Source organism: Podarcis tiliguerta, assembly GCF_965153285.1.
Source record: "Podarcis tiliguerta genome assembly, chromosome: 13".
In the NCBI taxonomy this organism is placed as follows: Eukaryota; Metazoa; Chordata; class Lepidosauria; order Squamata; family Lacertidae; genus Podarcis; species Podarcis tiliguerta.
Window position 1 is genome coordinate 36,268,525 of NC_139546.1, and position 26,957 is coordinate 36,295,481.

Sequence of the window (26,957 nt, forward strand, 5' to 3'; positions counted from 1 at the left end):
AAATAAAATAACATTCATAAAATATAATAATAATAAACACAATGATGATGACAATAATAATAATTAATAATAATAATAAAATGAACCAGACTTGTAACAGATAATAAATTAAAAAATAATAATAACTTACAAGGAAGAAACCTAATGGCTTTATAAATACTGTGGAGCAATGAAGGGCTCATGATAAATACCTGAAACAGGAGTGGGGAGGGTTAACTACAGCCATGAAGGGGTATCAAGAAGGGGATGAACTTCTCCATCAAAAATAGTACTGCTCTATTCTGTTTTGGTCAGACCACACCTGGAGTTCTGAGTCCAGTTCTGGGCACCACAATTTAAGGAGGATATTGACAAACTGGAAGGTGTGCAGAGGAGGGGGACCAAGATGATCAAGGGTCTGGAAACCAGGCCATATGAGCAATGATTGAGGGAGTTGGATATGTTCAGCCTGGTAAAGAGGAGACTGATCGGAGATATGACAGCCATTTTCAAATATCTAAGGGGCTGTCATGAAGATGAAGCAAAACCTGTTTTCTCCTGCTCTGAAGGGTAGGACCCAAACCAATGGATTCAAGTTACAAGAAAACAGATTCTAAGTAAACGTCGGGAAGAACTTTATGACAGTAAGAGCTATTTGACTGTGGAACAGACTTCCTCAGGAGGTGATGGGACTCTCCGTTCTTGGAGGTTTTTTAAGCAGAGGTTTTAAGCAGATGGATCGCCATCTGTAATGCATTTTCTCGCTGAGATTCCTGCATGACTGAGGGTTGCATGATCCTCTGTCCCTTCCAACTCTACAATTCTATGATCAATGCATTTTATAGAACTGTTCGGCCAAAATTCAAATGGGTACATTCAGAAGGATACATATTGGGTTAATAGTCTTTATTCCAAAACTCTTTTGAAGGTGAAATTGGATTGGTTTGGTTTTTTAACTGGTCCTTTTTGTATCCCACTGCAGCAACAGTATTGGCTGGGCTGACAAAAATGATCCAGCAGAGGGCGCTACTGGTAAACAAATCTTGCCTTGAACTTTTGACGATTCCTTGTTGTTTCTTCAGGAGCATGAAAATTAATTTCACAATCTCAACTTTCTGACTTTCCTTCCCAATGAAATTATTTTTTTTAACAAAAACATGGCTTGTTTTATGTGTGATTTTTGTTGCCTATGGTTGAAACAAAAGGTAAGACTCATTACGGCCTAAAGCAACTACCAACTACAAGAACATCTCTTTTGAGAAAAGGTGCCTCAGACTTCTAAAAGCTTTTCTGTCTCTTGAGTTTTGATTGATCATCCAGCTATAATTAACTGATGAAATCTGCATAAATCTGTATATGTGTAACAATAGTTTTGAAAGGGGATAAAAAGCAAACGCCGTTTGCTTTTAGACAAGACACGCATGATATCGCATCTTAGAAGAAGCATTGCCTCGCTGTGTGAGAATGGGGAATGATGGCCCCTTTAAATGTTGCGTCCAATGCCCTTTATGCTATCTCATCTTCAAAATAGTTAGCATCTTTAAAAAGACAACAGTAACCACCCTGACTTACCCTATTAATCCATATGTGTGTGTGTGGTGCAGTGACACCCTGTATGCAGAATACTGAAAACCATTGGTTCTGTGCTAGATTGTGGCCACACTTTTGGGGTGGTACTAGATTGCAGGTGGACAAGGGACAGATACTGGCAGGGGCTATGGATGAAATCAGGATGGCTGCCAATGAGAGGTCAAGCCTCCCGCCTTCAATGAATCCTCTCCTCCCCTCCGCGGCCTACAGAACTGCAGCATCTTCTCACGCACACTGCTCAGTTCCCTGGGGGCACTGCCCAGACCTATGGGGCACAAGCTGAGAGGGCGCCCTAGATTGCAGCACACAATCTAGTGGTAGGGAAAGAACAATCGTGGTGGGCAAGCTGCTTTTCGGGCAGATTATCCACCACGACTATACCTATAAGGGGTCTCCGATACTTGACACAGATCAATGCTTATCATACAGATTATAGTGTTCCCTTAACAGGGAGCAGGAGAGGGCAAAAATGTCCTTGGAAGAAGGGGAAGCCCCCCTTTCCCCAAGCCTTGAGGGAGAATGAGTCCTTCCAAGGGCAAGGGAAGTCGCTTTTTGTTTCACGATGCACCCCCCACGGAGTAGGAAGGGTGTGTGAGTGGGCCCTAGGTCTCAGCATCCCCCCCTTGCAGCACCCCCCAGAAGAGGAATCCAGGGGCGCCCTGTTTCATAGACTTTCTTTCCTTCCTTGCACCCTCCTCCACCGGTATTGCTGAAGCAGCATCTAAGAGTTCCAGGTCCGTGAGAAGGCTTTCCAAAATACCCATGGTGGTTCAGTTTCTTTGCCGTTCACAGCTTGTTCCGGATCAGAACCAGCACGCGAGATGCCCAGTCCAGGTAGAGGTGAAATGAGTGGACGATGGCGTGTCCTGCCTGAACCACAGACCAGTGGGTGCCGTGGGCTGGCAGGGTTGGCAGAGGGTCGTTGGGCCGTGAGAGGCTGAGCTTGGTCATCTGGGGGAGAAGCAGACAAGCGGGTGAGTTGTGACATTCTGGAGCAAGGACAAAAGCTCTGAGGTAGCCATATTAGCCCCTCCCTATTTCTGATGATGGGCGACTTCCTATGTTCCTAAGGATCACCCCAGGCTTCCCAGTGCATTTCCCCCATCACTTTCCTTACAGCAAAAAGTCCAATCTTTTGGGGAAGCCATTTTGCTCTGCAAGACCTCCCAACCAATTATAACCCCACAATCTGATTTTGCTGGTATGGGACTGAATCCCACCCCAAAGCATCACAGCCTGGAAGCACTCATAGAGCCGGAAGGGGCCTTGCAGGTGCATCTAGTCAACCCCACACAATTGGGACCACCCCCAGGATTTGTTCCTTCCTCTCAAAGCCTTACCAGGTGCTCCAGTCTTTTGAGGAGGCGTTCCAGCCGGCTGTGCACTGTGGTGATGTCGTGCTCCATGGGCCTCAGCAGCAGTGGGGCTGCCCTCCGCAGCCACTCAAAATGGCGTTGGTAGCACTGCAAGTCGGAGCTGAGCCGAGCCAGACCCACAGAGACCTGCAGGAGGAGGAGGAGAGAGGAACATGACAGAGAGGGGCTGTATGAGAAAGAACTTTGCTGGGGCAGGAAAGCAGGCCACCTGCAGAGGCTGCCTTGTCTGCATATACAGTGGTACCTCGGGTTACATACGATTCAGGTTACAGACTCTGCTAACCCAGAAATAGTACCTCGGGTTAAGAACTTTGCTTCAGGATGAGAACAGAAATCGTGCGGTGGCAGTGGGAGGCCCCATTAGCTAAAGTGGTGCTTCAGGTTAAGAACAGTTTCTAGTTAAGAACGGACCTCCAGAACGAATTAAGTACTTAACCCGAGGTACCACTGTATTCTGGAAATATACCGTATTTTTCGCTCTATAAGGCACACCAGACCACAAGACGCACCTAGTTTTTGGAGGAGGAAAACAAGGGGAAAAAAATTCTGAATCTCAGAAGCCAGAACAGCAAGAAGGATCGCTGTGCAGTGAAAGCCGCAATCCCTCTTGCTGTTCTGGCTTCTGTGATAGCTGCGCAGCCTGCATTCACTCCATAAGACTCACACACATTTCCCCTTACTTTTTAGGAGGGGAAAAGTGAGTCTTATAGAGCAAAAAATACGGTATTAGGGAAAGGGCATGTGGCTCAGTGATTACAGCATCTGCTTAGCATGGGGAAGATCCCAGGTTAAATTATCAGCCTCTGCAGGTAGGGCAGGAGAGATTTCTTATCTTGAAACCCTGGGAGCCACTGCCAATCAGTGCAGACAGTACCAAAGATCTGATAAGGCAAGTTTCTTCCCCTCCTCTGCCCACATAGAAAACCTGGGTGCACCATTGGGGCCAGGGAGCCATTTTGGAGTGAGTGGAGCTGCAGAGGGGAACCAAGAAACAGCTCTGTTAAATGGGGGTCATGCCAAGAGAAGTTGGACGCCACACAGTTAATGCACCCGGCTTCCCCTGGGAACTATAGTCAACAGAGCAATGCTTCCCAGCACCCTGAGCAAACTACAGTCCCCAGGGTTCTTTGGGACAGGCCGCGTGCTTTAAATGTACAGCGTGTACAAAGCGTGGCTAAGATGTGTACGCAGCCTGGGAGTCATCTCAGGCTGTCTGTGTGAGGGAGCCGGAGCCACAAAACCTGGCAGAAGCCTAGAACCTACAAAGAGTGGGAGAACTGCAGCTACTGCGAGGGGCCAGTGAGACCAGCCATGGGAAGCCTGTATGCCCTAAAGCAGCCACTTTGAGAGATTTTGCTTAAGGCAGCTAGCTGTGGTGCAAAGGAGAACCTACTGGTTTTCCAGTGGGCGGGGGCATAGCTGTCAACTTTCAGACTTGAAAATAAGGGATCAGCAGCCTCACCTGTCTATGGGATATCTAACAATCCGGGATAGCAGTGGGAAACGGCGCTAAATTAGGGAATTTCCCACAAAAAAAGGGAAGGTTGACAGCTATGGGCAGGGGCGATGGGAGAAGAGAGAAGAGGAGGCCTCTTTTACCTGGATGTTGGCAAGTTCCACCGCAGTCATGGACAACACAGGTAGCGTTTCTAGCTTGTGTTCTCCTTCTGCTGGGTAGCGGTTTTTCTGTACAGGGAAGAGGAACGGCGAGAATCAGACTACAAAATAGTGCAAATGAACAGGAACATCAACCAATAAATAATAAACTGAGGGCCCTCCTATTTATTTTATTTTCAAAACAAGAAGACAAAATATCATATTTTTTCCTAAGATCTCTTAGAAGGATTCCCCCCCCCCCCAAGTGGGAATTTGTGCTTCTTAAAAGGAAAAGGAAACAGAAGGAAGGCTCCCAATTAGCCATTTTCTGAATCTGTCTCATTTGGGCCAGGAGGCCAAAAAGTCAATGTATTGCCACTTCATTTAGAAGCCACCCAAAGCTCACATCTTTGGCAGGCCATAGCCCAGCAGCAGAACATCTGCTTTTTGTGTTGGAAGGTCAATCTCTGGCATTTCCAGCTCACGGGAAACGCTGGTGGCAGATTTTTGGCGAGCCTTTCCCGGGCAGAGCAGACAGCGCTGGAGTTAAGTGGACCAATAGTCTGATTTGTTCTAAAGCAGCTTCAAGCTGGCCGCTTGACTTACAAAGTGGTTGAAGAGGCTCTTGGTGTCACTCAGCAGGTTCCTCGCCATATGGACAACGGAATCGAATTCGGCTCGGAAGTCTGTAGGCTTTGGACGGGGGCCCGGAGCTGCCCACAGGGCCTCACACAGACTCAGCAGCACCACTAAGACCTGACACAAGCATGCTGCAGAGAAAGTGAGAAAGCAACAAAGATCATGGTTAGAAGGAGGACGAAGGCCTGGCCTTTAAACTTGGGGAAGAGAGGAAGATACAACACTACAAGTGGAAAGAAGTTCAGTCAGGAACAGCCTTTCATCATCATCATCATCTAGCTGCATTTTTGAAACTTAAGCAATAAAAATAGAAATAATACAGAAAGCAGTAAAGTGCTTTGTGTGTTTACTTACGATGGGTTAAAAAACATTCTCCCCAGCTGCAGCCCAAGGTGGTACAGTCCAGTCTCCCACCTCAGGACTCTACCACCTCATCCTGTTGCATGTGTAGACCAGGTGTCCTATTATCTTAAAGTGGGAGATTAAGAGCCAAGGTGTCTGGGATCTATCAGCGAAGGAGAAGTCTGGTGGTTCGGGGAACAGGTGTGTGTCTGGAAAATATTGGGTGGGTTTGCTGGAAGAATTTGGAACACTGTGTCCCCGAAATCTTGATTCTGTTAGCAGGTACGCCCTTCTCTCTTCTTTTCCTCAGAAGCCACTTTCAACTCCAAAGGTTATGGATTCAAATTATGCCCTACCCTGCCTGCTATCCAGCCTTGACCTCTTGCCCACTTCCTTAAAATATTCGTGGAGCTGAATGTTGGACAGACGGACTTTCTGGCTGTGGGATAAAATGTATTTTTGTACACATTCTTTCTTCTGTAATTCAACCACCCACTCCTTCTTCCCTTTTTTTCACTGGGCGAGAGAGAGGAAGCGTCGGGAAATATGTGCTGCTTAATACTTGAATAATATTTTCTTGCAATGCTTTCTTTTCCGTTTTTTTAAACTGCTTTGTCTCCAGGGCTTTGGGTGGTCTGATCCCTGTGGCTAAGAGCACAGACAACCCTCCGTCCAAAAACCTTCATGTTCTCAATTGTGTTCATTCATCCTCAGAACAAGCCCTATGATGCACTAGTACTAAATTAGTCCCATTTCACAGAGGTGTCTCTGTGTGGGCAATAAAGGTGATTCTAAGGGGCTAAGTACTGCAAAAACGTCATTGAGGTATTGCAAATGGGACCTCGGCAACAGGTTCCCCACCGGTGTGTTTTAGATGTTCCAAGTGGTCACATTCACACCATATATTTAAAACTTCTCCCCAAGAATCCTGGCACCTGTAGTTCACCCCTGGGGAAGGCTATGTTAAATTGAAGGATTTGTTGCTACCTCAGCCTACCTCATGGTAGGGCCGGCCTGACTTCTGACCACCCCCACTGCTAATTATCCACATGCAATGGTGGACCTACATTTTGGGGGACCTGAAGCTTGGACTGTTATGGGGCCCTCTTCTCAAACAGCAACAAGGTCTGAGTAACCACTGTTATTTTCTCCAGTGGGGTTGTTCGATGATAGATCACCAAACAACAACAAAACCACTACCCCTTAGATTTTGCTTCAAATTGCTGTACTGCAACACTCTACCTTTACGACATCTCAAATTTTGGGACTGGTGAAATATAAACAACAAAAAATTAAACCATTTGAGTTGTGGGCCTCAAATTGGTTCTACTAGACCCCCAAATTTTAAGCAATGTGGGCCAAATTTGCTTCTGGGATTAGTTTCATAGTAGATCATTAGTTTCATAGTAGATCTGCCCCCTGCCCACATGTGCAGATGCAGTTTCTGCAGGGCAGACGAAATAAAACAAAAACAAAAACGAAATGTGCAGTTTGGTCAATGTAGGTTTTATGCCTGCAGGGTGGGCATGGGTGGTGTGGGGCAGGGGAAGAGAGAGGACGGTGCTGCAACTTTTCAGCGTCGTGTGTGTGTGTGGAAATGCCTTGGCTTGGCTGCAGAGGGAATTCGGAGGGGAACAAGGAATGGCCCAGAGGTGCCCCTGGAAGGCTCCTGGCAAGAGTTCTGAGCATACAGCTGGTTGGCAGGCAGGATGGGGAAGGAGGGGTTGGTTGGGTTAGGGAATTCCTGCCCTGCGACAGAGTCATCCCGGCGCCTTTGCCGTGAGGTAAGGAAAAAAGAAGCCGTCCGGTATTCGGAAATAGTGATGCTGTTGCAGGAGGGAGGGGTAAAGGAGGGGGTGAGTCAAGGTGTTTTCATGGAAAAGCCATCCTGTGTTGTCTTAGAGAGCAAACTGCATATTTTCCCTTTGCCAGGAGCTGGGGAATCAAGTCTGGATTTCAAAGGGTTCCCCCTCGCCTCCCAGAACCGAAACCATCTCCCAGTTTGCCAGTGCAACCAAGTAGGTCAATTTGTTAGGAGTGTGGCTATAAAATCATGGATCCTTCGCTGGGTTTTCACAGAAGCCGACTCTTTACGGAGACATGTAGGGTTGGTAGCCAACTCTTTTCTTTTTCTTTTACTGGGCCCTATTCCCTCTACTACTGTGTTTCTAACACAGCAAGGATCAAGGGCTAACACTTACCCCTATGCTGCAAAAAGCTTCACCTGCCGATTGCTGTGTATCAAGCGGGTGTGAAAAGAATAGGATCGGGACAAGTAGGCAGTTCCTGTTTAGTTGGCAGCCCTGGTTTCATGCCATTCTTCAGCAAAACCTCTGAACGTTGCTTCATTCTGGCAGTGGGTTTATGCCCAGCTTCACACCGGAAGCCTAAAATGCCGTTGTTACAATACCAACATGGGCAGAACAGACTATTCTGATTTCAAAATAGCTATTTCATTCTGCCCCACATCCCGCTAAAAAGATTTGAAGGGGGCTGAAAGCAAAGCCCCCGGCCTGCTTCTTTGGGTATAAGCCCTACTGAACTCAATGGGGTTTACTTGTGAGTAGATGTGCACAGCTTGGCACTGCGAGGTGCCTTGACTGGAATTGCTCTGCAGTGCTCCTCTATTCATGCTTGGTCAGTTCATCCCTTCAGAAATAGAGAAAAAAACAGCCTACCCTCCTTTTTAACATGTTGGCAAGAATCCCACCATGTAACTTTCCCCATTGCGTTTGATTGGAGAGGTCATACCTGGCATAATTCCCCCTTCTGTTGACACAGGGCTGCAGGACCTCAGGCCTGGGGGCTTCTCTCTATGTGGCCTGTAAGCCTCTCCCCCAGCCACCGCCCCATCTCCCCAGCCCTGCCTTGCAACCCACCCACCCCCTTTGCCTAACTGGGGCATGTCCTGAACTCCAATCATGTCTCTGGTCTCCCTGGATGGCAGGCAGAAAGGGGGGATCTAGGGAGGAACCAGCCTGATGAAAAAGGCACCCCACCCCAGGAGCTAACCCTTAAAGGTACCAGGGGCTATACAAGGTGGCCATTTTGAAAGCCAGCCTGGGCAAAGAGATAGGGCAGGCCAGAATTTAACCGGTGAAGCTCTTCCTAGCACACAAGGGTCCTTCCGGGGAAAAGCTGGCAACCTCACACCTATGCACGTAGAGCCCTATTTCTTCTGACACTGAGGAACAGGAGGCAAGCTCTCATTCAGCCGGCATTAGCGAAGGGTGTGGTTCCAGGAAGGCTTAAAGCACCTTTCTTTTTATAAATAAAACCCGGCTGCTGCCTGCCTGAATTCCCATCCATCCATTCAGCCTGTCTGCCCCTTAACAGCCTGCATTGTATGACCTTCAATTTCAAGGTAAGCCAGGGGTAGGCAACCTAAGGTCCATGGGCTGGATGCGGCCCAATCGCCTTCTCAATCCGCCCCATGGACGGTCCAGGAATCAGCGTGTTTTTACATGCGTAGAATGTGTCCTTTTATTTAAAATGCATCTCTGGGTTATTTGTGGGGCATAGGAATTCGTTCATCCCCCCCCCCCCCCTCGAAAATATAGTCTGGCCCCCCACATGGTCTAAGGGACACATGTCTGAAAAAGGTTGCTGACCCCTGAGCTAAGCGGTAGAGCACACTTTCTGCATGCAAAAGATGTCCTGGGGCATCTCCACTTAAAAGGGCTTTCAGGCAGCTGGACTGAGGGGAAGACTTTCCTCCAGGCGGAGATCTTCTGCCGCCCAGAATTAGACAACAAGTATTGGAAGGGGCCCAGTACCAAGTTAGGCTTTTGTCCCTCTAGGCCAGGATCGTCTCCTCTCACTGGTAGCAGCTTTTTCCGGGCAGAGTCTCAGGCAGAAAAAGACCTTCCACATTATTTGTTCCCTGCTGGCTTTTGTTAATAGGAGATGCCAGGGATTGAACCTGGAACCTTCTGCACATCAAGCAAGCGCTCTGCCACTGAGCTATGGTTGGGCACTAGATGGCCTGGTGAACAAGCCAGGTGTGTATATGTCCATTTCCTCCTGCAAAGGCTTCCTTTCTTGGCCTCAATATATGGCCAACAGACTTGGCAGCCACAAAGATGCAGAAGGAAGAAGAAGAAGAAACAGAGGCAAAATGGGAAATAACTACATCAGGATCCATTAAAGATGGAATGAAAGCAACATAGATAGCATTGGTCATTATCACAAGGGTAGAATCCTTGATTATACGCTGAGGCCGGTTCACATAATCCAGTTCCAGAGGTACTGAATGTGTCTGTGGGTCCACATGCAGTCTCCCTCCATGAAGGGAAGAATATATCTTGGACCAGAGGGTCCTCTTTCCTGATGTCACTGTGTTTTCCTATGTCATCATATTGACACCATGTGCTGTAATTGTTTTCCTTCATATTTTACGGCTTTGCTAGCTGCTCGATTGGAGTATTTGGCTTTATTGCGATGAAAGGCGAGATAGAAACAACTTGAAAACAAACAAGATACCAGAGAGAAAAGAGGCCATTGGGTAAACTCGCCCAAGGACCTGGTCAGGTTTCGTGTTTACTCTGCAAACTCAGAAGCCAGCGGCTGGAGAAGGCTCCGCTTCTCCCACCACCCACTGCCTCGTAAAGCACCGAGACTGGAACTCTGTTAAACAGCCTTTCCTCAACCGACTCGGCCATTAAAACCACTGACCCTTGAACCCGCTCCAGCTCCTCTTGTTGCGATTGAGCGAAGCCGAAAGATCAATGAAGGTGACACACGGTGCTAAACCCACCGGGTGATACATTTCTGGGCCCGCCACGGAGACTCATGCATAAATATTGCGGTAGATGTCTCTGATGATCAATAGGCAGGAGGGCACACGCAAGGAGGGGGACTTGGGGCGGGGGCAGAGAGACGAAGTTATAGAGCAGGTTGAGGAGGCCAACAGGTAAGTGTGCATGAAAATGGATGCCATGCAAGGGTTTGGCAGCTGAGCAAGTTGCACAGGGATGGATTGATGGGCAGATCAACAGACGGTGCTGTTTTGCGTGGCACATGGTGGCAAAGGCGGCTCCTCAGAGTGCATGGTTGAAAAGACGTTTCTGTTGCCTGCAATGTTTTTGCTTTTGTAGCTGAGCCCCTAAAACATGCTACTGGTTTGGGTTATAAATGTAAAGACTGGCAACACTCGAACAGGCACTTGGATAAAGGAAAGGATGGGTAGCTGTGAGTTTTATTTCTCAGCTGCCTTTTGGGATTTTCCCATTAAGTGCCACACTGGAAGTTCTGAGCAAGTTCCCAGGAAAACAAGATATAAAGTGGACATTGGACAGTCCTTGTGCCTCAAGGAGCTATGGTTCCCAGAACCATTAACATACTACAGTTCCCATTATTCTTTGGGGGGGGGGAGTCATGTGCTTTAAATGCATAGTGTGTAAGCAGCCTTAGATTCTGCTGGAAATTCTGCCCTGAAATTCTTCCCAGCCAGAACAGAGACAAGGATTGAGCTGCAGCAGACTGAATGAGCCGGCGTCACGTGGCACACCATGTAGTCCCCCAGGTGGCGGTTGGTTTCACAGCTCTGGGATTTACAGCCCTAGCTTGGCAGGATGAAGCCTCGTAAACTGGCTCAAAGAAGGAGCGAAGGGGAGGCGTGAGAGGTGTAGCTAGTTAGGAGAGCTATACTGGCGGTTGCTGCTGCTGCTGCAGCAGCAGCAGGCGAACCAACACAAACACACCCCACACACACAACCGTGTGTGCAGTTGCTCACACACCTCACCTTGAGGGATGCTCATGTGGCTGCATGCGCAAGTGTGCACCAGATGCATAGACACAGCCGTGCATTTTGGGTACATGTCCAAACACAAACACACAAGAGCAGGAAAACCTATTAGCCAAAAATAAAGACAGGGATACTTCCAGATGGGAGCTTATTGTAGAATTGGTGCTCATGCACTCAAGTTTTGGGCAGCGTCCACCTGACATCGTTAGCATCAAAATAAAAATCTAGCACATTCCCCCCCCCCCCCATTTAATTTGGATTTCTCCATATTGTGGATAAACAAAAACAACCCATTATAAATGTGCATTTGCTGCTGCCACTGAAGGTCATTGGTGCATTTTTTTGCAGGGTGGTTGCTTTGTCACATGTGGTGGTATTTCAGTGGACGGGCCTCTAATGCCACACCCCTTCGACTTCTGTTTGCTCCTCACCTGAGCACAACCTAGCAATTTTGTTTGCTGCAGCCCAAACACTACCAGTGTACCTATTTGCACCAACCGCCTTTTGCAGAATCTTAACAACACTGTTAAAGCATCTTAAAAAGCAGAGACATCACCTTGCCAACAAAGGTCCGTATAGTTAAAGCTATGGTTTTCCCAGTAGTGATGTATGGAAGTGAAAGCTGGACCATGAAGAAGGCTGATCGCTGAAGAATTGATGCTTTTGAATTATGGTGCTGGAGGAGACTCTTGGGAGTCCCATGGACTGCAAGAAGATCAAACCTCTCCATTCTGAAGGAAATCAGCCCTGAGTGCTCACTGGAAAGACAGATCCTGAAGCTGAGGCTCCAATACTTTGGCCACCTCATGAGAAGAGAAGACTCCCTGGGAAAGACCCTGATGTTGGGAAAGATTGAGGGCACAAGGAGAAGGGGATGACAGAGGACGAGATGGTTGGATAGTGTTCTCGAAGCTACCAGCATGAGTTTGACCAAACTGCGGGTGGCAGTGGAAGACAGGAGTGCCTGGCGTGCTCTGGTCCATGGGGTCACAAAGAGTCGGATACAAGTAAACGACTAAACGACAAAACAACAACACTGTAAAGGTGAGCTGTTCTCTCAAGATCTCCACATAGAGCATGGGAGACTGAAACTGCAGTACATAGATGGGCTTTTTCTTCAAGTTTTAATACAGAGATCTTGCGCAAGGCCTCTTTGTCACTCTTGTGCAAGTCTTAGCCAGGTAAATGTCACTCTTGCACAAGCTCAGTGTTAAAAAAACCAAACCAAACCAGAAATGAATACAGTATTGTGTGCCTCCCGCCTCAAAGCACAAGCCTCTATTTTGTCAATTGAGAAACATGATAACTAAGGGTGGTAACATTTGTTCTTGATCACTTCCTAGGAAAATTTTGCTGTAGAAAGGTCTGCATGCCCAGGACAGAAGAAGGCAGCAAAAGGGGAAAGTAGTGGAGGGGAGAAGTGGTAGAGGGGCAGGACAAGAACAACTCCAAGCACCTTTGGTAAAGAGCCATCTACTGGTGTGGATGGCAAACAGCAGACTAAAATGCAGCCAGGTCGTTCCTTTCCTCAATTTTGATTGAAGTTGGTTTTGAGGGGAAATGCATCAAAACACAGCATTTAATGAGATATGACAGGACAGATACGGATTTTGGCTAACATAATGTGTACACCACTTCTCAAGTCAGCAGTGCACTGAACGCAGAGTATACAAGAGTGTCTCTGCAACCATACATTTAAAGCACATTATAGCCCTCCAAGAATCCTGAGAGCTGTAGTTCACTCATCACAGAGCTAAAATCCCAGCTCCCTGAATAAACTACAGCTCCCAGGATTCTTTGGAGAAGTCATGTGCTTTCAAGGTATGGCATGTACAGTGGGCTAAAATATGGGACTGTGGGGAGCCTAGCATGCCAAACACTAACACACAAAAAACAGATCTGAGCAACCTGTTTGCGATATAAGACACCCCCTCCCCCCCCAAAAAATAAAATCTGGAAGCACCCATATAGGGGCATAGAGAAACATGTGTCTAAGCTCTTACACACAGACAAACAGCTATACAATAACAGCAGCTATACAACAACAATAAACAAAGACATCCAGCTGTCACTAAGAAGCTACACACAGCTGCCTACCTGTAGCTCAGCTGCCACAATGCTGAGGTACACACAACTCGACTAAACCAGCACATGGAGAAATGGCAACATTGCTCACAAGCAGTTATGCCCACTCACGTTTTGCACACCCAAAATTTCAAAATTAAACTACATATGGGTATCAGATATGTAAATGCACAGCCACAGAGACATGTGCCTGTATCAATCATGTTATGGATAACATCAGGAGTTAAGCTCCTCTTTCTCCCCAATGCAGGGGGCTGCTGTTAACACAATTCAGGTAGGTCAGCTCAGCTCAAAGGCACTTTAAAGTCTGCAACTGTTTGCCAAAAACACACACGGAAAGGGCAGATCCTAAAACTATCTGGCAGAAAGAGAGGAAGCCAGGCAGAGAAAGTGAGAAATCTTTTATCGGACTGGCTCTCATTGCTATAAAATGCACTTGGGCTTTTGATCTTTTCATGGAATTGAATGTACAGGTTCAGGCAATTTCATAATATCTGACCCAAATGCAGAAGGCTTTTGGGTAACGTGTAAAATTTGTGGATTTTGCTCACGGGACAGATACTCGAGTACACATCTCCATTCACTCTGCATCCAGGGAGCTCCCACTGCTGGTTTGTGATGCTTTGTATACATGACATCACCCACAGTCCACATCTATCCTGTACTTTATTAAGATTACTGTCCCCTCGTCCAATTTGAAAATGTAAACCTGCATTCATGTTACTGACTTAAAGCACACCTAGGTTGCTTTCCCCCCCATTTGGGTGCCTTTTTAAGGCAAAAATGTATCCAAAATGCAGTACAACGTCCTAAGAAATAACAGGATAGAGATGGATTGTGGCTAACATTGTGTGCGCACCACTTCTCAGACACTGGGTGTAGGGTAAATGGGAGTGTGGACGTAGACTACAAAGCTATATGGAGACATTTGCACTTGTTCTCTGTCCACTAGTGTGGACAGACAGTGACTTGGAAACACACCTAAGCAGATCGATTTGTACGACCACATGCAAATATGATCTGAAACGCAGCGGGGAAGAAATGGCCTTGTTGCATTTTAAGCTGACAGTGGATAAACAGCCAGAGTGAGATGGATGTTCCAGGGTACAGATCATAGCATCACACAGGAAGGGACCTTAGTGGTCATCTAGTCAACCCCCCTTCCTACTCATGTAGCATTCATGGTAAGTGGTCCATCAAAAGGCAGGAGATTTTGTACAGGTTTTCTTCCCCCCTTTTTTGAACTTTTAAAAAGAAATCTGCCCACAGGGTGGAAATACAGTGGTACGTCAGGTTACATACGCTTCAGGTTACAGACTCCGCTAACCCAGAAATATTACCTCGGGTTAAGAACTTTGCTTCAGGATGAGAACAGAATTTGTGCTCTGGCGGCGCAGCAGCAGCGGGAGGCCCCATTAGCGAAAGTGGTGCTTCAGGTTAAGAACTGTTTCACACAAGTTCTAAGGGACAGTGGACCGACTGAAACTTCCTAGCCACCCAGAATGAGAAACTGCTTTTTCCCTAGATCTACTCTTAACAGTTTCCTTTTTATTCTGGACCTGATGGGGAGCCTGCCCCATGTCCACCCATACTTTGGGTAGCCTGTTTCAGGGCCACTTTGGTGCCTCAGGCAGAAAATCCAAATCTCTCTCTCTCTCTCTCTCTCTCTCTCTCTCTCTCTCACACACACACACACACACACAGAGAGAGAGAGAGTCATCTCACAAACCAATGATAAAACACAAATCCATATATTATATTATGACCAAGAACACTGTTAAATTCACTTCGTTGCGTTGACCACCATACTCAGTTTTATATCCTGCAAACCTGTTGCCTGAGGCAACCACCTCATTCCACGGCCATTTAATTACTTCATTTTCGTCCCTGCTATTAAATTTAAAAAGTATCGTCCTGTTTCTCATCTTAGTCTGCTTGGCTATGGCTGTTCTTCATTTGCCTCACTCTGCAAAATTTGATGCCTGCTGACACTGTCTCCCCATAAAGTAAGGTTTGCCCTTCATCTTGAAATATTGCTGAATGTTTATAGAGCACTTGTAATGCACAAATCGCTTAACGGTCCTGAGCTCATTCGTTGGTAAACAACCTTCTGAGGCAGCCATCATCTTTACCTACCTCCCAGGGTTGTTGTGAGGCTAAATGAGATAAGGATTGTAAAAACACTGTGCCCACTAAAAATGTCTATAAATGTTCAATAACAATGGCTAGATGCAGACAGCTGGTGCCAGAAAATAAATAAACAAATAAACGACTTAAGTGTGACTAAAATAAAAAACAAAAACCAGGATTGGATGTTTTTCTGTCTGCATGGCAGCAATGAGGAACCTGTGGCCCTCCAGGTGTTGTTGGACTCAAAACTCCCATCACCTCAGCTAAAATGGGTTTAAGATTGTAGGAAGGTAGATCTAAGGTTTATTATTAGGAAACACTGGGTCACAGGTGATCAAGTATAAAATACGTATACCACCACACACATGCATCTACTATATGTATTTTGGAAAGCTGGTTGTCTGTTCTCTGTGCATTCAGACACCTCTTAAAATATTGTAACTAAAGTTTATATGAGGGTTCCTGAGATCAAGGGGTAGGATACAACTGTGTATATTTAGATACAATCAGATGCCATTTTGAATCAAAATGGTGCATTGAAACTGCAGTGATTTCTGGCGGGGTGTCTTACTATTCCTAGGAAATGCTGGATTCAGGGTTGTTAGTGCTGTGTTTTCTAAAGGAGGTGGGGAAAGAACTGGGAGAAACCCCGGGGTGGGTGGGTGGAAATCAAGGACTGTCATTTGCACATCTCTTTTCAAACATCCATGCTTTTCTATGAGCACAAATCATCATGCATGCAAAATGAAAAGGAATTCTGGGGAGGTCAAAATAAAAGAGGGCTTGGGCTAGTCTGATTATTTCTGCCCAAGAGGACAGAAGTAGCTGAACTCTCTTCTGAGGACTATTTGCCGCTTTCTCTTTCAAATTGCTTAGTAACCTACAGCAAGCTCCGTGTTCTTCACTCATTGGTCGCAAGATGTTGTTGGACTACAACTCCCATCTATGTTAGCCAATGGCCATGGGTGATGGGAGCTGTAGTCTGACAACATCTGGAGACCCAAGAGTGAAGAACACTGATGATCACTGAGCAATAGTTTGACTGAAGCAACACTGGCTGAGCACAAGCATGGTAATATGGGCACATCCAACATTTAATTCCAATAAAAATAATGTGCCAATAGCAAACTCACTTTTTGAAATAGCAGGGTATATTTTTAACTTTTCAAAATGGCACTGGTACTGGGATGAGACATCTAGCGTTGTCATACAACCATGGGTGACTGTCAACTGCAACTGGCTGCAGGGCAAGAATGTCCATTCAGCTGCAATGTCCAAACCCATTTACCAGGAAGTAAGCCCCACTGAAGGCAGTGAGATTTATTTCCAAGTAAACATATGTAGGATTATGCTGCTGCAAGTCCAGCATTTTCAACATTCCAGTGTTACCAGGAATGCCGTTTACCAGGAATGAAGACTGAAGGGGACTTGGGTCTGCACAACCAACGTGCAAAAACAGTGTCATTTTCAGAACAATGAAGCACTGTTATGAGATTCGATCTAATGTCAGTCCTGCTCAAAGTTGACATCAATGGAGAAGACAAACTTAGGCACATAAATTAATGAGTCTTAATTGAACACAGCCCATAGATATGGGTGTAAGTTGTGCTTGGGGGTTCTCTGCAAGAAAAGGAGGTTGGAAGCAGTCCACCTAGCCTAGTTTTGTCTCATTGGCTGTGGTTCCCCAAGGTCTCAGGCAGAGAGGTTTTTCATGCCATCTGTTGCCTGAGGTCCTTTGAACTGGAGGTCCGAGGGGCTGGGGCATTCTGCCTGCACTAAACTATGCTTCCTGGACCACTAAGCTATGCTTCCTGTCTACCTACAGCCAAACAGATTGCTTTGAATGAAATAGAATTTCATCACAACAGTTGGGGTTCCTGGCTGGTTCACACATGCACACCCACCATTTGACCACCTGTACCATGCTAATGGCCAGTGGTCCCTTTACCTTTACCTTTACCATGGCTCAAACAGCCACAACAGGGGATGCTCGTTGGCCCAGCACAGTGTTTTTCCATGGAGCCTGTTCACACAATTCAGCTGCATGTCACTCCGGGTTGAACAAACAAGTGATGACATATTGAGCAATGCATTTAGGTCATAGCTGTCAACGTTTCCCTTTTTTTTTAAGGGAAATTCCCTTATTCCGAATAGGATTCCTCGCAAGAAAAGGGAAAAGTTGACAGCTATGATTTAGGTGCATGTATGTATGAATGAGTCAGCTTTTTTTCCAGGTTAATGGGGAAAGCACTTATGCCTTTCTTCAAGAGGAAGATGATGGGTGACTCCTTGTGTGTATAAAAGGAACATCACAGATCACAGTTATATAGCAGCAGATAGACCTTTCATGCCACCTGAGCCAATGCTTTTCAATGGAGGCAGTACAGCCACCAAGTATATAGTAATCAAGCAAAATAAATGCATGTGAGAACGAGTCCAGTGCGCTTAGAATCGGGGAGCTACAGTGTTTATCCCAAGCCGATGTTTATAAGATCTAGGGTTGCTGCATTGGAAATCTCCCTTAAAAAAGATATAAACATCTAGGATTCTCTAAGAAGCAGCTTGTCCAATACAGTTGATATGTAACAGTCCAGAAAAGTAATCTGAAAAGCCCTATGGCTGGAAACAACTTTATATGCCTAAACAATAAGCCCTGCCAGGGTCTTGGGAAGGTCAAAGGAGGGGGAAACTAAGGTAGTGAGGGACAACCAGGTTCCGATGAGAGGTGTCCCTACCAATCAGGGTCAAAGAGGAAAGAGACAATTCCAAAATCCAGTTGGGCAATACCTTTATTTGATTTAGGACCAAACAAAATGTCACAAAATGAATTGGTCCTAATAAAGGTATTGACCAACCATGGGATTGTTATTTTCCTTATGGACCAATGCAGCTCCTTTTGTCTTTTTTTGGAAGACTATTTTAGCACCACATCCTCATTTCTAGTTTAGGGAAGTGGCAAAAGGATGAGCAAGTTTTAGTTGCCAGCTCAAATCCTACCGTATGCATGAACTTACTAGGTGGTTTTTGGAAAAAGTGGTGTATTGGCCTACCTTACCAGATTGTTAGACAAATTATGGGGGGTGGGAATCGACATGAAGCAGTTTAAAGCACACAAAAAGGATATCATCATCATCATGGTATAATAATACATTCTTACCATCTAAGATAAAAGCCTCTGCATTCTGCCTCTGCCCAGGAGCAGTTCCTGCCATTTCAGAAATATCTGACCTGGCCAGATCTCATGGCAAGTCCCAGTGTCAAAACAACGACTACCTGACAGCATTGGCACAGGCACTTATCCTTAAATCTAGCTGATCCACCTAGGAAGCCGATTCAGATATTTTTGCAGTTGCACGGATCCCTAATTCGGGGGGTGCGGGGCGGAATTTAAGAACGAAACAGCACATTTGGCAGCAATTATGCCAGCTTGTCTATGTCTAATTCAGACCTGGTTTTCTTCGCAACTGGACCACTGCTTTGCTGGTGGCGGTGGAGGGGGGTCAATTCACTTCACACAGGAAATGCATGGTGTTGTGATGAAGTTCTTTGCAGGCTGTTGCTTTTACAGTGTTCAAATTCACACTTCTGCTTGCTGCAGCACTCAAAAGAATAAGGTTAAGAGCCCTCCTGGAGGACACCAAAGGACCGTCCAATCAGCATTCTGTTCTCAGAGTGGCCAACCAGTGGCTTATGGGAATCCATAGGCAGGGTATAACAGCAATAGTATGCATTCCCTTGCTTGTGATCCTCCAATCGGCACTCGGAAGCATCCTGCCTCTGATACTGGAGAGGATGCAACGCCCTCATGGGTTGCAGCCAGCAAAATCCTTATCCTCCATCCATTTGTCTAAACCCATCCAAGCTGCTGGCCATCGCCACATCCTGTGAGAGCCAATTTCATGGTTTAACTATGTGCTGCTGTGTATGAAAAACTACTTCCCTTTGTCTGTCCCAATCATCAAGCTTAATGGATGTGGCATGTGAAAATAGGTCCTGGCCCCATATTTGAATGAAGAGCCAGTAAAGGAAGTGCTGCTGCAAACTAGGCAGTTAGCTCAGTGGTTAGAGCATCACAGGGGGTTGGACTAGATGACCCTCAGGATCCCTTTCAACTCTATGATTCTCTGATGCTAAGCAGCTGGCTCAGGTGATGCACAGGGGTGGGGGGAGACAGAGGTCACCTGAGAGAAGGGGGTAAAAATGCATGGGGGAAATCTCCTGTTAGTGGGGAGATGAGTTCATAGAGAATGCAATTAGAGGGTAGAAGGACCTTATCTCATCATCTTACCCTACTTCCAATATATGGGATTATTCCCATTTTGTCTTTACAATAGGTGAGGCTAGGTTAGCCTGGCACATGACTGGACAAAGCTTTAGCATTAATGAGGGTTTTGAACCTGGTTCTCTCACCAGTCCAAATCATCCTGCTAGAGCCCATTGGTTTGAGAGGCTGCTCAGCCATACAAAGAACAGGATTTAGAATGAACTACGTTTGTGATGCGGGGGACTGCATAGATGCCACACACTGGAAGCACACACCTACACACCAAAAGGAATCCTGGGAACTTTGTCCATCCCTCGCCAAACTACATTTCCCAGCACCCTTAACATATTACTTGTTGGTTCCCTCCTTTTGCCTTTTCGGTCTTTTGTTTCTCTGTTCTCTCTTGCGCTTGCACCTTGGTCTTAAAAGCCCTTTCCTTGGAAATCACTTTGTTGTTTCCAGGTTAAATGTTTTATTAGGACTGTAATCCTAGGCATGCTCACCTTGGACTTAGTTCTGATCAAACTTCCATGGAATCGGACTGCAAGACCCTGATGCTGACTATGTATTTTGGGTGGGTGGGAGAGAGAGGGGAGAGAAAGAAAGAAAGAAAGAAAGAAAGAAAGAAAGAAAGAAAGAAAGAAAGAAAATGTGGAGGAATCTACCTAAGAAGTACCCATCTACCCAAGAAGTAGCAGACCTACTCAAAAGAAAAGAGTACACAGTAGCTCCAACAGTAGAGCATGAGACTTGTGCTCTCAGGTTCAAAGGTTCGAGCCCCACAAAGATTCCTGCATTGCAGGGGGTTGGACTAGATGACCCTTGAGGTCCCTCCTACAATATGATTCTCTAATAAGTGAGATCTGTGCATAAAGACAAATGGACACACAGTTCAGCCAAAATTAAGATGAATCGGCGAGAGTGCTGAATTCTCCCCCCTTGGCTATCAAGGCTAGTCCTACTCAGAGTAGACACATTAAAATCAATGGATAACTTGGGTTCTGTAGTTTCAGTTCTAAGTGTTGGAGACTTTGCCTAGATTGCCTCCAGGATGTTTTAAGGCTAAGCAGAAGAGCATGTGGAAGGAGGCTGAAGAAAGTGGCTGATCTTCCCAGCAGAGAAGATACACAGCTTCGTGGGATACGCAAGCATGTAGATCTGCAAGCCACAGATTGATTCATACTTAGCTAGCTAGACTTAGAATTGTATCCCTCTTCCCCCAGACCTCCCAACCCCACAAAGAGATATTTGTACATCCTAAGGAACAAGGACTCAGAAAGTTCTGGCTATAAGCAAAGGTTAAGGAAAACATCTGCGTATCTAAGACAAAAATCGACCGCCCCACAAAATGCAATAACCTTGAATTTATGAGATCATAAATCATGTGAAGTGAACGAGGAACATACATTATCTGTCAATATGTACATTTCAAGATAGATGGTGCTGTTAAGGCAGATGTCTTCAACAGCTCAGTGGGAAATTGTTTTAAACAGCATAATATACATATTATATATTTAATTTGTCGTGCGGGAGGGATAGAGAGAGAGAGGGAGAGAGAGAGAGAGAGAGAGAGAGAGAGAGAGAGAGAAACTTACTTTTCATGTTTTGGAGACGATGTGAGGGTTTCTTTTCCCTGAGTTAAAATTCCCTCTTCTTGGAAAGGAAAAAAAAAGTCCTCCTTTGGTTTTTAGTTTGGTGTTATTCTTGTAAGGTTTAATTTGGAAGTTGCTTGTTTTGTGGGATTTTTCCTTAAAAAAAAACGAGTTTTCTTTGGGTTGCAAATTTCTTCCACACCACACCTGTTCTCTGCCTTTTGCAGGAGGTTCGGTCCTTTGAGGTAGATGAGTTCACACGTACACACACAAAAAAGGTGCAAGCTGGCAAAAGCCTCTCCAACAGATAAATAAATAAATAGATAAATAAATAAATAATAACAAAAAGGCACAACTAATATTTATATATTAAATGTAAAATCTCCCAGATTGTCCCTTGTTCAGATTTTTCTTTTTTTAAAAAAATCTTTTTTTTAAAAAAAAAAAAGGGTAAAAGGAGAACAGAAAATTAATTTTGTAAAAAGTTGCCCAGACCAGCTTTTAACTGTTCAGTATTTGTATATGTGCATGTGTGTGTTTTACATCACTTACAAATTGGTCTTTATATACACCCCGGCTCTTGTCTAGGCGCGTGTTTTTTTTTCTCAAATGGTGACACATCTTGACTCACACACTTTTCCATTCAAAAAAAAAAAAAAAAAATCCAAGAAAGGGAGAAAGAAGAGAAAAAAAACCCCATAGGGCACAGGAAAAACTCTCTGAGTTAACCTTGCGTTTTGAAGTGGGCGGCCCAGGATGACACATATTCTCTGCAATGCTGTGCGCTGTCCCTTTAAGAGGGATTTTTAAGGTGTGTGTGTGTGTGAGAGAGAGAGAGAGAGAGAGAGAGAGAGAGAGAGACTGGATGGGGGGGATTGCGAGTTGGGTGTTTGATGAGGTCATGCTCCAACCCCCCCCCCTCCAAAACTCCACAGGTTCTACACTGTCTCTCACTTTTTTTATTTTTTAAAAAGAGAAGCCCCTTACCCACCAAAAAAACTCACAGCGCTCAGTAACTTAAACTGAGATGGAAAGACAGATAAGGAAAGTAGAGCTTGCAAAAGCTGGAGATCGAGAAAGGAAAGGATGCGAAGAGCAAACTCATTGAGGACCCCTCACAACCATTTGCATGCAGACACTCCCATGCTTGAGAGATTTATCAACAGAAGGACCTAGCCCAATCAGAGGTGTCTTCTTCTTCGTACTACCAAACCCAAGAGAGCAAAAATTGGGAGCTCTTTTGGAGGTCTGACGCTGGAGATCTGTTCAGAACTAAGGGGAAGGAGGGGTTGAACCCGGACCCACATAGATCTGAAAGCGTAACACATGTCATGTTGCCCCAGGTCACCACAAAGGTGTATTCATTGGAAGTAGTGATAACCATTTGCTGCTGTTCCTCCCCCCCCCGTCTGGCTGTCAAAGATGGGCTGCTTGTGAACATGGAGGCTTGATCTCTGCCTAATTGACACTGACCAAGGATCTTCTCTATAAATATGCTAGCCCCTTTCAAAGTTTCCCAGCCCAGCTGCAATGGCAACATCTGGTAGCAGCGAGTTCCATAGGTTATCAGAGACTTCCATGCATTGCACAAAGAAACTCCTCATCTGCCAGCCAATTCGCTTCACGATATGACCAAATTTCTAGTGTTTTGACAGGAAGGGCAAGATCCAGAAAAAGTGAAGCATGTTTACTTGGAAGGAACTCCCACTTGACATTAAATTCCTCTGTGGATTTCAATGAGGAATGCTAACTACATGCTTAAACCCTTCCTCCTAAACTCAATGGGACTTTAAACATTGTCTGGATTGTACTCACAAGTAAATGCTTTAAAAAAAGAAAAAAAGAAACTGCATATTGAATAAGGACAAGTCATAATTTCTATAGCACCATTACAATACTTTTTGTTGATCGCTCCCTTTTTAAAGTTTACCTTAAGTCTTACCTTTGAGTTGAATTTCACAGAACCCTTTGGCCTTTCTGCATGACACAAACTCCTCTTTTACTCAAGGGTATTATAAATACCTAATTTATCAACTTCGTCTTCCCAGAGAGTCATTGTGGATGGACAGAAATACATATTTATGAAAGCAGCATAGACAGAAAATGAAATTGAGACAATTTCAGAGAAGAGACCAAAGAAGATTCTCAGATACAACACATGTATTCCTTTATTACGCTATTAAAATCCCTCAGAGAGCCCACGATAGCATACACGGTCCCATCCTTTTATTACAACAAGCCTGTAAGGTAGATTATGCCCTAGTAAATTTCATGATAAGGCCAGGAGTCTGAACCTGTGTCCCCCAGTTCTAAATCAAACCACTACCACTTCCTCCAAAGTAAATTCAAATGCAAACAGGTGGTGGCAATATTAATGGTATGATAGGCTACATCATAAAAAGGGACGCGGGTGGCGCTGTGGGTTAAACCACAAAGCCTAGGACTTGCCAATCAGAAGGTCGCAGTTCGAATCCCCGCGACGGGGTGAGCTCCTGTTGCTCGGTCCCTGCTCCTGCCCACCTAGCAGTTCGAAAGCACGCCAAAGTGCAAGTAGATAAATAGGTACCGCTCCGGCGGGAAGGTAAACGGTGTTTCCGTGCGCTGCTCTGGTTTGCCAGAAGCGGCTTAGTCATGCTGGCCACATGACCCGGAAGCGAGATGAGCGCTGCAACCCCAGAGTCGGCCACGACTGGACCTAATGGTCAGGGGTCCCTTTACCTTTACTAGGCTACATCATACTATTAACCAAGCTGAGGCTCCTGAGAATATAAAATGTCCTGCCCACAGGAGCAAACCAGACCCTTGCGCTTGGCCACAATGGTGGTTCAGGAAAGTATTAATGCAAAGTTGACTCTTAGGAAACACTTTTTTTATATTCATCGTCCGGCCAGTGGACCTTACAATAAAATGTTGTGGTGTGGACTGCTCTTGTTCACGGTTCCTTCCTTCCTTCCTTCCTTCCTTCCTTCCTTCCTTCCTTCCTTCCTTCCTTCTTGCTTGCCAGCCATCAATGACCCCTTCCAAGACACTCCATTCCCTTCCCACCATTTCCCCACCCCTCCTTAACATTCTGTGGCCACTGAGCATGCCCAGTTTTCATTGGACTGCCCCCCATTCCTGACCCCAAGGGTGAAAGCCTGTATAATATTCAGCGTTGCCGTTTAAAAGATTTTAAAGCGGGGCCTTGATTATTTCTCCGGGTACTGAGTGCACCTTTCCTAATGAATAATGGTGCTCAAGTCCCAAATTAAGAAGATTCCCTCATGGAGGTCAAGAAAGCAAGCCAGTGCAAAGCTTGATTTAGCGAAAAACGGGAGCAAATCCCTTGTCCTAAGCTGGTCAGTGGCCAAGTCTGCGCACACACCAAACATTTAAAGCAGCCCCCCCCCCTCCAAGATTCCTGTGAACTAGTTCGTTAAGGGTGCTGGGAACTGTGATGGGTAGACTACAGTTCCTATGATTCTCGGGGAGCTGGTGGCAAGAGATGTGGTTAAAATGTATGGTGTGCCAGCAGACACCAAGAAAAGCCTGTTTATCCCGGGCTCCAAAGCTTGGTGACCTGAGCAGCCCGCCCCTTCTTCCTTCCTCAAACTTTCGCCTCCACTTCAAGGAATTTCATAGGGGGGGAAAGGTTCTTCCTTGTTTGTGTTGCCTCAGGCAAGAGCTGGGCCCAGCCTCTCTCGCATAAGGCCAAACCTGACCGACAAGGTCCCCCTGTCAGTTTCCCCATGTGGGGCGTGTGCCAGGGTCAAAGGGTCACTTGCGCCCTTCTGCTGATTTCCAAACCAAATCAACGCACCTCCCCACAAACTTGCACATTCCAGGACAGGCTTCCTTTCCAGGGAAAGGGCAGGCTTGGCCTGGACACGGCTGCCCCTGGGGTGGCTGTTTACACAGGAATCCCTCGCCTGGGCTCTGAGCTGCAGCGAACTCTGGGGTGGAGGCGGCAACCTAAACAGCAGCCCCCTTGTCTGAGCTTGACGGTAGCAGGAATCGAGTCCTAGAGAAGGGTGGCGCAAAGTCCACCTTGGAACCTGTGCAGAGGGTGAGCCAATAAAGGACAGCAGAGCGGTAATTAGGGCTAATTGAGCTGTTGAGCTAGCTGACCATCATTGACAAAAATTCCACATTCAGGGTACCTGGTGGTGAGTCATCGGGCAGTCTTCCTTTCTAGCAAAGGATCCCTGGAAGGTTTTCGTGAACTCTCATGGAGTTTTCAGACTTCGAAATCCTCATTACTGCTTGCATAATTACACAACCGCCAACAGCCAATCAGAAAACAGAGGAGGGGTCCTTCTAATTATATCAAGAGGTGAGGGACCTTTCTCAGCTGAAGAAACTCATTCCCTTCTTGGCAAACCTCTGCCTCGTGGTCAGCATTCCTATAGGATAGCTGTGACTCCAGCCTTAGCAATCACAGAATCGTAGAGTTGGAAGGGACTATGAGGGTCATCTAGTCCAACCCCCTGCAATGCAGGACTCTTTCTGCCCAACGTGGGGCTTGCACCCATGACCGTGAGATTAAGAGTCTAATGCTTTACTGAGCTATTTTAAAAAATGCAAATTTATTACTATTAATCTGGAATACTGGTCATGATGCTACTTTACTTGGCTATTCATTGAAAGAGGAGCTAACAGCACATGTGAATTCAGCCTACTGGTTCCAGCATGTTGTGATCCATGGATCTCGGGGGGGGGGGGGCATTTCCAAAGCACTTTTTTTTTTTTGCATCGTGTTAACTAATAGCTTAGAACATAAAGTTGCCACATTATTTATTTATTTATACTTCTATCCCGCCTTCACTGAAGTTGGCATATGGAGTTTCTAGGAGAGTCTCTCATCGACCACCCAAAAACCTGCCTAGCTTTAGTGCAGTTGCCACATCACACACCTTCAGAACAAGGGCATGGGCAAAACAACAGGGAAAGAAGACAAGATAAACAGGGAAAAGAGAAGGCAGGTAACGTATTCAGGCAGGGGGCAATTTGGATGCCTCATCTTGAATCTTGGAAGCCTCCCTTCCCTGATCTCAGCTCTCTCTGTGTGGGCTGACTATTGGTAATCAGCAGTAAGAGAAATGTACTTGGCACATGCTCAGAAGCACTCTCATCCTGATTACAGTTTTCTATGTTGTTGCATTATACTGAGTCAGTCGACTGGACCATTTAGCCCAATGCTGTGCACTTTGGCTGGAAGGGGTCCAGAGCCTCAGGCATTTCCCAATACTTACTACCTGAATCTTTTAGTCTGCAATGCTCTGGCCACTTTCCTGGGAGTAAGTTCCACTGAGTTTAACGGGGCTTATGTCTGAGTAGGCATCAGTAAGATCGCGTTGGCTAGCAGGAGATTCCAGAGATCGAAGATGGGACATTCTGCACACACTATTCAGTGTGCTACAACTGAGGTATGGCCCCTTCTCATCATATACTTCCTCCACCTACCCACTACCCAAGGGGTAAAGTGGATTGAATACTGGGTCTGGGATATGGAGATCTGGTCTGACACTGCCCCCCCCCCCCAGCCCTGTCAGCTATTAACTTTCAGAGACTACATTTCAGTGCAGCTATATTGGAAGATCTGGTATGGAAACAGCAGATCTCTGCACCAGAAGAGGTC

At 45.9% G+C, this 26,957-nt stretch overlaps 1 protein-coding gene across 7 annotated transcripts in view; it reads right to left on the reverse strand.

Annotated features, from left to right (window-relative positions):
* Positions 1-50: 50 nt before the first annotated feature.
* Positions 51-26,957, reverse strand: part of IL11 (interleukin 11) — a 64,220-nt gene continuing 37,313 nt past the window's right edge. For all 7 annotated transcript variants that reach the window (XM_083409219.1, XM_083409218.1, XM_083409222.1 and 4 more), the window contains exons 4-7: positions 5,148-5,311; positions 4,545-4,631; positions 2,910-3,071; positions 51-2,520 (exon numbers count right to left, since the gene is read on the reverse strand). In XM_083409219.1, coding sequence (XP_083265345.1) covers positions 2,356-2,520; positions 2,910-3,071; positions 4,545-4,631; positions 5,148-5,195 — 462 coding nt within the window. In that variant the 5' untranslated portion in view covers positions 5,196-5,311 and the 3' untranslated portion in view covers positions 51-2,355. The remainder of the gene's footprint in view (positions 2,521-2,909; positions 3,072-4,544; positions 4,632-5,147; positions 5,312-26,957) is intronic.